The 12,162-nt window shown below is 42.1% G+C and overlaps 2 protein-coding genes across 2 annotated transcripts; one reads left to right on the top strand and one right to left on the bottom strand.

Moving 5' to 3' along the window:
* Nucleotides 1-1,211: 1,211 nt before the first annotated feature.
* On the top strand, nucleotides 1,212-12,122 carry Spock (secretory pathway calcium atpase). Its single transcript, XM_076827160.1, has 17 exons — nucleotides 1,212-1,522; nucleotides 2,441-2,734; nucleotides 5,202-5,402; nucleotides 5,480-5,569; nucleotides 5,655-5,752; nucleotides 6,141-6,399; nucleotides 6,480-6,816; nucleotides 6,898-7,286; nucleotides 7,368-7,524; nucleotides 7,604-7,774; nucleotides 7,853-8,168; nucleotides 8,257-8,442; nucleotides 8,518-8,665; nucleotides 8,723-8,818; nucleotides 8,898-9,039; nucleotides 9,116-9,208; nucleotides 11,901-12,122. The coding sequence occupies exons 2-17, from the start codon at nucleotides 2,636-2,638 to the stop codon at nucleotides 11,954-11,956; spliced, it is 2,838 nt and encodes a 945-aa protein (XP_076683275.1). The 5' UTR covers nucleotides 1,212-1,522; nucleotides 2,441-2,635; the 3' UTR covers nucleotides 11,957-12,122.
* LOC143376654 (uncharacterized) lies at nucleotides 9,325-11,509 on the bottom strand. Its single transcript, XM_076827215.1, has 3 exons — nucleotides 10,874-11,509; nucleotides 10,461-10,573; nucleotides 9,325-10,301 (listed from the first exon to the last, which is right to left on the bottom strand). The coding sequence occupies exons 1-3, from the start codon at nucleotides 10,889-10,891 to the stop codon at nucleotides 10,184-10,186; spliced, it is 249 nt and encodes an 82-aa protein (XP_076683330.1). The 5' UTR covers nucleotides 10,892-11,509; the 3' UTR covers nucleotides 9,325-10,183.
* Nucleotides 12,123-12,162: the final 40 nt, after the last annotated feature.

Raw genomic sequence — 12,162 nt, 5'->3', positions numbered from 1 at the left:
TTCGAGCCGATAACGTTGGATGTTACACGAAAGTGGTAATGGTTCTCGCGAGCCCCTTAAATTATGCAACAAAAATTTACATTAGCCTTTTGCTGCATTCTAAGTCTCGCATAATTAATAACTAAACACAAATAATAACGAACGAGGCTTCTCGTGTAGCATAATTTCGAAGTCATGTATAGCATTATTTGAACATTATAATTTCATATATACTCAATTCTAATTTATTCAATGACAAGACTAATATCATTACGATACATACAACAGCCACATCATTTTCTAAAAACAACATTCAACATTTCCTTCCATTAGAACTCTATTTCTCGCAATCAGATTGAAAAGAACGTCCCTCCACGAACCTATACAGCAATGTCAATGAACTGTAATGTCGTTCAATTAGATACAATCATCGCACGTAAGTACATATGTACATACATGATGCGCACACCGCGTGATTATAATTTTTCTTGAAGTTCATCGCAATAAAAGTTATTTGATATTTATTCTTTGCGTCATTTACGTTACAGAATCTCGAGCAGAGCAGACCGCGACGATTTATACATTTATGACAATCATAGGACACGGTAGATGCCGTCACAGTGATGTTTCCTCGCGAAATAGCGTGTCTAGATGGGAAGCTGTGCCTTGGCAGTGCCCCGAACCATGTTCATGAAATACTGTAGAATGTTAGCGACGAAAAAAGGCCAACCATGGCAAGCTAACCCCAATCGAATCTGGATCGGCCACAATCGTCTGATCCGTGTGTACAAAGCAAGCGGGAAAATTGAATAAGCGATATTGTAAATTCTTCTCGCCAGCCATTGTTTTCACTTTTTAATTTCTCGATACACGACGTTACTCTCGCCATAAGCGCAGGCCTATCGATTTTTCAGTTTACTTCTGCATTATACAACCTTATAAATAACTAACCGTGCCAATGTGCCCGAATAAACGCGTTCACCTTAAACCCCGACGAAAGTACACCATTTACACGTCGCATCGCGGCTGTTCGCACATTACGGTGGCACAAAGGATCTCGCCATGGGAATGCTCGATGGGGGAGGGCACCCGTGCGCGAATTTGGAAGTGCAGCGGCTTAAGGTCGTCGTACGCTGGATCGACACAGTCTGCTCCACTTCCAACACACACAGAGGGCGGAGTATACACGCGTGACCACACGTGCACGCTCGTAGCTGCTTTCCCAGATCAGTATATACCGGCGGTGCGAGCGGCGCTGCTCGCTAAATCGCCGCTGCTTGCCACTCGGCACTTACACGTCAGCCGATCATCACCGCTCGCTGCTTTATTTTCCTTTCCCGTCGTACGCGAGTGCGCGTATAATTTCATCGCGAAGACAAAGCCGCTTCTAATCACCTTGCAACGTAGCCCCGCGACGAATATAGCCGCGCGGAATTGACGAGCCGCGAGCAGTTTAACGTGCGCGTTTCACCTGGCAGCGTGTCAGGGATCGGTCCTCCCGACGTGCCTCGGATACTAGCAGGGTGACATACGATTCTTAAGGGTAGGATATTCTTGTCAACTATCCCACGTACGCGGAGCTCCCTGTTTCCTTCGCGTTCAGGGAAACGCGAATAATTGCCGTGCGCCCGCGTCCATTCACCGAGGGAACCTCGCTATCGATTCGCTATAACGAAAACCGCGTATTTGCGTACCCCTTTGATCGCGAGCCGCGCGAGCACGTTGCTTGGCAAGTCGATGTCACTGCAGCTGATTTTTCAGACGTCCCTATCGGTAAACAGATAAGGTTCTTAGGGAAGAATCTTCATTATCTAATTTCTATTGTCGTTAATTAAATGATTGGAGACGTTCGAATCAACGGTCGCTACTTTTACCCACTCGTGGCAGTGTGTGTGTAACTTCCCATTGGAAAAGTAGAACCTATCGCTTTGTGGAAATTACGCGTCCGACATTTACGATTCGACGACCGTCGTTTCAGAGTTTCAATTCACGTTCCATTAGTAAATTAAATGTAGGGCAAGCATTAAGATAATTGCGGTCGCAATCGTTTCTTTGTGGAATCGATAAAACCACCTTTTAGTAGCCTCGAAAGTAGGTTAACGAGATTTTTTGAGATCACTTGAATCTGGATGAAAAGAATCACTGAATCGGCATTCATTCGAAATACATGATCGTCGTTTTCTGCAACGTTCGATTATCGTAGGTAGACGCGTTAAACATCGTTAATCCTGATGCAAAATGTGGAAAATTTTTCGAAATTGCAAACCGCTTCATTTACTCGTCCCGGCTAACCGTGTAATCGCTCTTTGCTCCGTAGCGTGCTCGAAAATACTCGATTTTCGAGGAGCGTTACGATTTTTCTCGGTCTGACCTTCGCGTGACTGGAAATCGGCAACACACACGCAAACGTACACGCGCAGGCATAGCAGACGTTCAATGCCTTCGTTTGTGTTTTCGACAGGCATTCATTCGGACCATGAGCTGCGTCTTTCGGTATTTTGAAACGGTGAAACCGGATTGACAAACGATAGTACGTCTCGGTTGAGAGGAACGTGGATTCTCCTTGCGGGTAAATATATTCCGTGTCCCGTGGCATTAGCTGCCGATTAACAGGACTTGCAGAGACGGAAGAGGCAGCGGAACGTCGCTATAAGAGATGAAAGACCCGGCGGGTAAGAAATACGAGAAACTCTTCGACGACAATGCGCTGGATGTGACCACGGACAAGGAACGTAATGAAAACGCGCCGCTGGAGGTACGAATAATTTTAGCACGATTAAGCACCGACAAGCAATAAATAGTCTATACAAATTACAAATAACAACGCGCTACGTTGAGGATGCAGTATCGTGGCCGGTGATTATGTCACATCCTATTCCGCGTAATCCGACAGTGTGGGCAATTTGCAAAGAGGACTGTAGATAGAAGAAAAAGTAAAGAATTTTAAACAGGCAAAGCGCTACAGCAAACGAGGTCATTTTTAATTGTTCGTTCCACAGCAAGCTGCACAAGTTGTACAAGCTGCAATGTATCTATACAGCAGTTGAATTATTCCAGTGGAGCGATGTCTGCTTTCGAAGAAATTTAAACTGGAACTGCTCGGTTCCTTAATTTTGTTTACAGTATCTGGACTTCCGTGAATTTTTACCCGAACCGACCTTGAACGTCGTGATAAAATATCTTGCATAATTCTCGATGATTATTTATATCGCGAGGAGATAGTAGAAATTTCGGATGATTTAATCTTAACAGGCTAACAAAATTGTTAAAGTTCACTGTAACTGTAGTGTCCTCGAATGTTTCGGTATCGATCGAAGGCTTGCCCTGCCAACGGCACTTACCAGGGTCACAATTGTTACCTGCACATTCCTATTAATTCTAGTACGTTGTTCAATATTTTTCTTCGCTGTCGGAAAATGCGTTGAAAGATTTTTTTTCCATAATCTCTGGTAAACGAAGGTCAACGACCTCGCGTTGGTAAATTATAAACGTTTATGGAGGTATATTATCCTCTCGTGGCGAGTGGTGATTTTTCATAGCAATGAAATACGACGTTACGAATAAGTTTGACCTACGGTAATAAATAGAAGAATCCGGCCTTGCGGGTTCTAAGAAAAAACGGATCGATAATCGTCAGAATGGAAAATCGAATAGTTGGGATTCGTGAAATATTCGAAGCCTAGGATTAAATCAAGCTTTTTGGCAATATAATTACTCGATTACCTAAAACGATTCTAAAATTATAACGGAATTACTTTTACTTTCTTATATAGAATGATATAGAAAGGACAAATAAAAGATCGATTAATCGTTTATTTATTGAAGTTACACAATTAATGCACTTTATTTTACCACCGCTTACACTATACAAAGGCGGATTCGGGAGCCTTTCTTGGAGGGGGCGAAATATGTAAAAGTACAAAAGTACATTTTTGAACCTTCTTTTACAAGATTTAAAATTTACTTCGCCCCTATCGCCGCCTCTGGATCCGCCCTTGATACTACATGCATGAATGCATTTACGTATTGATAAAGAATTTCATGTTTTCTTTACAAACCGATAAGTAACGTGATTCATAGCTAAACATGTATCAAGCTTTCGTTTTAAATGTTTAATATTTGAAACAGCTCCGTAAATGTAGTTTATAAAAAGGATAATCGATGAATATAAGTCCTTGTTTCGTGGTGAAGAAATAAAGCCCCACAGTCGAAAGTACTGGAACGTCGCGTCGTTCCAGAAATATACCGCGTAGCACAATGATTCCAAATGTGATAATATAGAATAGAATACGTGTACCTAATCGAATCAAGAGTAAGTTATCATGTAAACACGTTGCATCTGCACGTACACATCGGATAAACAATCGTGCGAAAGCTATAGGTATATATATATAATAGATATATGTATACAAATATTCGTTGCATTGATCCGATGAATTACTAACACCTGATGTCATCTATTTCCCCCTCCTTGATTTACGCAAATACGCACTTATAATGTATGTTTGAAAATAAAATGCCTCATTAAGTTTAAGGAGTGTACGTAGATCTTAATTTTATTTATGTTTCCTGAATTTCTTGAAGGTTAGAATTCACGATGATTCGCGGTTCCAGCGTCATGAAATAAAATTACGTTTGAGACAGTATTATCAATAGGAATGCCCCGTCTTTGTTTGTACTCACAGCATAAATATCGTTGGATTCTTGTAAACATTAAATTTCTACAACTATTTGCTGTATACGCTTGCCCACACGTGTCAGCGCGAATGGGATAAGAACACGTCATTAAAGAAAATGCTAAGTAGTTAATTGTTGCTCCACTGTGCCTTTGTTGAATATAAAGAATCGGATTCCACTTTATTACTACGAATAAGTTTTTACATTTACTCTGACACTTATAAATGAACAGCTGTTATCAAATTAAAAAGTTTAGTCACATGACATACCTATGTGTCATGAAAACGTGACGAACGTTTAATTAACTTAAAATAATGTGGCTTCAGTAATGTTATCGTAGATTTCCGAGTGTTAAATTTTAAGAATAAAAAGTGTTGAAATTTTTCGTGAGAAATGCTTTGAACGTGGTGAAACTTACCCAGGATTACTTGAAAATGGATCGGAACTTAAGATAAGGGTAGATTATTAAAAATAGTATCGTAAGAATATTAGGGATAATACAATCCGCATTAGGAGGAGAATTAATAGCTTCTGTATCGTTTAAGGGTAAAGACCAAGACTCAGTAATGTGGCTAACAACAGCCGAGGCAACCAGCCTTGGCGCGGAAGAAGTAGCTGCGAGATTACACGTTGATATACGAACCGGACTCTGGTGGCAGGAAGCCGACCACCGGAGACAATTAGTTGGATTCAATGAATTTAGTGTTAAAGAAGAAGAACCAACGTGGAAGAAGTACATTGAACAGGTACTTAATATATTTCCCTCGTTCGCTCGATTATGATTCAATTTTAAGTAGAGTACAGTAATTCGTTTTGTTTACAGTTCAAGAACCCTTTAATTCTGTTACTCCTTGGTTCAGCTTTTGTTAGTATATGTATGAAGCAGTTTGACGATGCTGTCAGTATTACAGTGGTAAGTGGCATTTATATGTTAAGTGTACCATAATTTTTCTTAGCAACTTATACATACGCAAACTTATGAAAGCTCTTCGTTCCAGGCTATCATAATAGTAGTGACAGTTGCGTTTGTACAAGAATACCGCTCTGAGAAGTCATTAGAAGAATTAAACAAATTGGTGCCGCCGACTTGTCACTGGTAAATAAACTTATGTTCTTCGTCGATTAGATGCTTTGTAAATACGAACTTTATACATAGCATCAAGTACCATGCCCAGAGATGTTCTAGCAGCATTTATTTAAATTAACATTTCCTTTAGAAGTATGGTCTTTGGAGGATATACTAACCCTTTGTACGGAGCATTCCTTTACCTTGTTAGGGAAGAAGATATAGTATCCGATTCCAAACAATAAATTGATAAGGTGAAATTTACTTTACTGTAACATCCACTCGAAATGTCGGTATTATTGAAAATACCAAGTTAGGCTCAGGATGAGAATGACCCATTCGTTTGCTAAGATACACGAGAATAGTCCACTGGTAATTACATCGGCACCTGTAGTAATTGCTCTCACGTTTCTTTCAGCTTGCGAGAAGGTCGTTTAGAAACCTTTCTCGCTCGCAACTTAGTTCCTGGTGATGTAGTTTATTTAAATATCGGAGATAGAGTGCCTGCGGATATCAGGATATTCGACGCAATAGATTTAGCAATCGATGAGAGCAGTTTCACGGGCGAGACGGAGCCAGCGCAGAAGTCGACAGCTCCATTACTCAAAACCAATGGATTGACGACAAAGAAAAACATCGCATTCATGGGCACCTTGGTTCGCTGTGGAAATGGAAAAGTATGTCGTATTGTGGCGAATCGATTCTCATAACTGTGCGATGGATCGTTAATATACAAATGCGTGGAAAACTGTTCTAGGGGGTAGTAGTGAATACAGGAGAGAAGAGTGAGTTTGGAGAGGTTTTTACAATGATGCAAGCAGAGGAGGCTCCAAAGACACCGCTTCAAAGGAGCATGGATATTTTGGGCACTCAATTATCCTTCTACTCGTTCTGTATTATTGGTATTATTATGCTACTTGGCTGGATCCAGGGCAAAGCTATTCTCGAAATGTTTACCATTAGCGTGAGTTTGGCAGTGGCAGCTATACCGGAAGGTTTACCTATCGTCGTAACTGTAACATTAGCGCTGGGTGTTATGAGGATGGCTAAGCGAAAAGTAATCGTGAAGAAGCTGCCGACAGTCGAGACGCTTGGTACGCGGGAGTACGATGCACTTGCATAATATTTATCGGATTTAGGCACAGATGAATAAATGTTATGTTCTCCATCCATAGGTTGTGTGAACGTGATATGCTCTGATAAAACTGGTACCATTACCAAGAACGAAATGACTGCAACGATCCTTGTTACTTCGGAGGGATACATAGCCGATGTCACCGGCGCCGGTTACAACGATAAGGGAGAAGTGCGAATTCGGAAATGCGACAATTACGAGCTCGCACGTGCCGCTATCAGTAATATGTTAGAAGTAGGATGCATCTGCAACAATGCTATAATACAAAACGACACTCTGCTCGGGCAACCAACGGAAGGTGCATTGATAGCATTGTCCATGAAATTTGGAATGTACGGCGTCGCTGATAAGTATTTACGATTGCAAGAGTATCCATTCTCTTCGGAGCAAAAAATGATGGTTGTGAAATGTACGCCGAAATACGAAGAGGTAAATTAACGTCTCGACACCTGTAACTTAACGAATAAGCGCGTGTAAAAGTTACCATTAATCTTCTCGCGTACATTACAGAATAGGCAGGAAATATATTTTGTAAAAGGTGCTCTTGAAAAGATGCTGCGTCAATGTACCAAGTACTCTGTCAACGGCCAAGTATACTCTCTCAATCAAAAGAAAGACGAGGAGTTCTTAACGGAAGCTTACGAGATTGGCCAACAAGGATTAAGAGGTACTTTGCTAACGTCACTCGCGAGACCTTAATTTCATTGCTTCTAGCTGCTTGTATATATTTAAACGAACGTTTACAGTAATTGGATTAGCACGCGGCACATCATTACAAGATCTCGTGTACGTTGGCCTGGTGGGAATATGCGATCCTCCTCGGCCGCATGTCCGCGAGTCTATAACGACTCTCATTAACAGCGGCGTGAAGGTGAAGATGGTTACAGGCGATGCCAAAGAGACTGCGTCAGCAATAGGTACAGTAGATAAGCTTTATCCCGTAGCCTTTGGAAGTACTGTTAGAAAACTGCACCGCATTTGATTTTCTCTTCTAGCAAGTATGATCGGGATAGATATACTCCATTCGCGACTAATGTCTGGAGACGAGATCGACTTAATGAGCGATCAGCAATTAGAGCAGTGTATCAGTACCGTTAGCGTGTTCTATCGGGTTACGCCTAAGCATAAATTGTGCATCGTGAAAGCCTTGCAGAGGGAAGGAAACATAGTAGGCATGACTGGTGACGGTGTAAACGATGGAGTCGCTTTGAAAAAGGCAGATATAGGCATAGCTATGGGTAAAAATGGTACCGACGTGTGCAAGGAAGCTGCGGACATGATTCTAGTGGATGATGATTTCTCAACTATTATGTACATATTAGTTTCTCCTTTAGAAATATCCCCCTTTGTATTATATTTACACATTTCTCTTACAATTATACATAAACATTTCTTGCAGTGCTGCAATTGAGGAGGGTAAAGGGATATTTCATAATATACGAAATTTTGTAAGGTTTCAATTAAGTACTAGCATAGCTGCTCTCTCCTTAATCGCTCTTGCTACCTTGATGAGTATACCGAACCCTTTAAACGCGATGCAAATTCTTTGGATCAACATTATTATGGATGGCCCACCTGCTCAAAGGTAACCGAACAGTGGAAGAATCTTTTGAAATCGATGCCCGTCCGTAGTGTTATTATATGCAATTGTTTGGCGTAGCCTTGGAGTCGAACCAGTCGACAGGGACGTTTTGAAACAGAAACCACGTAACACGAAGGAACCAATGATCACGCGACATCTTATTCTCAACGTGCTGTTGTCAGCCCTTATTATCATTCTCGGCACATTGTGGGTTTATAACAGAGAGGTAAGACCGACACATCTGTCTCCATCGTGTATATCCTAATTCCTCCTTTGTAATTAGATGACAACCGATGGCACCACCGCGAGGGACACAACCATGACATTCACGTGCTTCGTTTTCTTCGATATGTTTAACGCTCTAAGTTGTAGGTCACAGGTGAGATGCAACAGAAAGCTTTTCTTACCGTGCTCGATTACATTTCTCACTAACCCAAGTGTAACGCGTGTCCTTTTAGACGAAATCGATATTTACTATTGGTTTATGCAGTAACAAGATGCTCCTGGTAGCTATAACGTTGTCGGTAATAGGACAGATGCTAGTGATCTACTTTCCACCGTTGCAACGAGTTTTCCAAACTGAAGCTCTCACGGCAAAGGGTATGCGCCTCTCGAACGAAACAAACTTCCTTGATTCAAAGCAAACCGAGTTTATACGTTTCTATATTCTTCGCAGATATCCTGTTCCTCGTCGCGCTGACGTCCAGCGTCTTCGTGATTAGCGAGATAAAGAAATTCATAGAGAGGCAGTTGTCCAGGCGACGAGCAGGTACACAACATTACAATAAGCCCGAGATGGACTTCGTATGACAGTTACAGTCTGCCGAAGACAAGGCGGACAAGGATCATTTGGAATAAACGCCCGGGCACGTCGCGCGGGTAGTAGTCATTCGTTCGTTTATCAAACATTATCTTCGCTATACCCTCGACTATGCTTGCACATTTGTAACTCTGTATGTGCACCTGTCACGAGAAAACGAACGCTATTCGCGCCGCCGGCGCGAACCACCTTTAACACTCACGACGACCGCGTTTTTTAAAGCATTTACAAATCCTTCTGACTCTTCGATCGTACGAACATAGTCGATTTTAGGGCGTTAGAGTTAGCTAATAATAATAATAATCTCTCGTCTTCACGGTGATTAACGGACACGTCGTAGATCATAGCGACGCTATGCACACATTCCACGGATCTTAAGGTAGAGGATGAATTTGCCATGCAATAGCATTGTTATAATAACAACCACCATTCGCGTCGAAACACTCGCGATTCATTCTGTCTAGCGCACTTTTCTATCTCGCCCGATTATTCAAACGATCGATTCACTTTCACCGTTCACGGAGCCTATTATCGGATAATGAAACGATAATCCAGGAAACGAAGAAACATATGTTTATGACCATAATCAACGATACAAATCGATCGCATTTAAAACAACAATACAATTAATTATACATTGGAAGAATAAACGATCTTGTAATGTTCCTTAACTCCACGATAAAACCTGATCTGTTTCCGAGGACAAGAGCGCGTAACGATAATAGATCTCTGCGGCTGCATCGTGGTACATCGGGAAATAACAAATATTTTACACGTGGATGGTTTACGGCCCCTTGTAACCGGAAACAGAATCGTGTATATACTATGTATCACTTCATAAATGATCACCCCTCGCAGAATAATAGTCGTGGTTCATTTAGAAGTCATCGAATAGTCCGTAGCGTTATCGGTGCTTTGTTTGCGTTAATGAATCCCTTCGAGGGCACTGTAAGTTTTGTACTGGTACAGATCTGGCCCTCCATAGCCATACAGTAACTTTCCTCTGCCATTCTCATCGTAGTACGGGTAGCGGTATTTAGGCCTGTAAACGAGCAAGCAGCGATCAGTCTGATTCTGTAATCTGCATTTGCTTGCGATCAGTCCGCTCGGTTTATTCCCGATTCCCTTAAACGATCTTTGAACCGTCGTTGAACAAAACTTACACGTGAGCTCCCCCCGAATCGTGTCTTTGATTTCTTACCGTTCAAAGTACTGGAAATTGGGCGCCTTCGGTTGAGCTATCGTCGCCACGCTCTCGGCGATTAATCCGAGAAGAAAGGCGACGATTAGTGTCGCAAAGATCACGGTCGTCCACTAAAAGTAGGTCGATTAATGTTAGCGTGTCGAAACGGAAACGCAAAAACCTGCCCTACATCGCTCGCGTACGCTTTACGCATACTTATCGCGTTAGATGTTTTATGATAAGTGCTAGTATTAAAAGAAGAAAGATCGAGAGACCGTTTCATGTGGCATGTGCGCCATAAGTGGGTCAGGCATCATTTTGGGACCTACATTAAACAAATCTGCGGCTCTTTCTACTTTTTGTTAATTCGCGCAACCGTTATGAGAACTTGATTCGTTACAATAGTTTATATTCCATGGTAATTTACTTACGGGAGCGTGCCTTGCCATTTCACTGCGACTGCGAAGACCGAAACACTTTCAGCTCGCCAATGGAAGAAAGTTTCGAAAGTTCGTCACGCGAACGTTCCTTCTCCTCGCCGAAGCGCTGCCGCCGTTTTCTTAATCGATCGGATTTGTCCACCGATCGATCGGGACTTGCGTTCGGTTGGAAGCGCGATGGGAAGCGATGCCACGGACCGTACGATCGTTCTGTTTCCGTTTTTCTGATTCCACCGTTTACTAGCCTTATTCTCGAGTCCGTTACCGTTCTTCTGTACGCGCCTCCCCACTTCATTCTTTCCTCGATACTATCAAGTGAAAGTCGACGGGGTCACGTTGTACTTCGCACGATGCCTCACGTAGACACCTGGAATTGTGGACCTCTGTTACGATGAACACATCCCCCTGGTTCCTCGAAAGTCGATTGCACAAATGTCTCAAGGTCGGGGAAAGAATGAACGGTATTTCGCGTTAGGAGAATTCCTCCTGTCCTGCAGAATCCAGGAAACGAAATGATGCATATTAATAATGTAGAGGATACGTACACTGCGCGAATCAGTTAGCGGATCTAAATTTAGAGGATCCAAGAGGAATTAGAGGCTGAAAAATCTTACTCATTGCATAATTCGTTGAGCAGTGTATTTATTTAATTAAAATCCATTTACATCTTTGTAGAGACTAGCATAGTACAGGTTTAAGTAGCGATGCAAGCGTTCTAGAAACGGCTGATCGATTTTCAATGCATCTTCGTACAAATTATTCATTCTGCATTCATTGATCAAGCTTCTTTTTACACAGATGCTCCCCACGGGCCTTTGTATCCAATACCCATGCCGATCTTCCCAATTGCGATCTCACCACGGTGCCCACTTTCCTGCTCGTATCGAGCTCTTCTCTGTTTCCCGACTTCTGGATCGAAGTCCCATTGCGTTTGCTATTCAACGATCACAGATTAACGCGTGCCATTCTCCGTGCTCTTTTCCCCTGGTCTCATTAATGCTAATCTTTTATTTCACAGAACATCATACTTGCCTCGTGGATGAGCGGCACCCCCGCTATGTTATACTGAATTAGGTCGTGAATAAACGAAAACAGGCCAACAGGTTCAGCCGTCGCCGCATACTTATCGGCGTGAAAGAGCAGCGCGGTGAAAATCAGAATCGCCTAAAATTTCAAGGAGACACTCGTGCGTATAATGTATTTCTGGGATAGAGTGACGCAATAAATGTGTATGTATTTATGTAAATATTTCGCTCGTTTTCGATAGAATCTCTCAGATT

Source organism: Andrena cerasifolii, chromosome 14, assembly GCF_050908995.1.
Source record: "Andrena cerasifolii isolate SP2316 chromosome 14, iyAndCera1_principal, whole genome shotgun sequence".
In the NCBI taxonomy this organism is placed as follows: Eukaryota; Metazoa; Arthropoda; class Insecta; order Hymenoptera; family Andrenidae; genus Andrena; species Andrena cerasifolii.
This window is presented reverse-complemented; position numbering and strand designations above follow the sequence as displayed.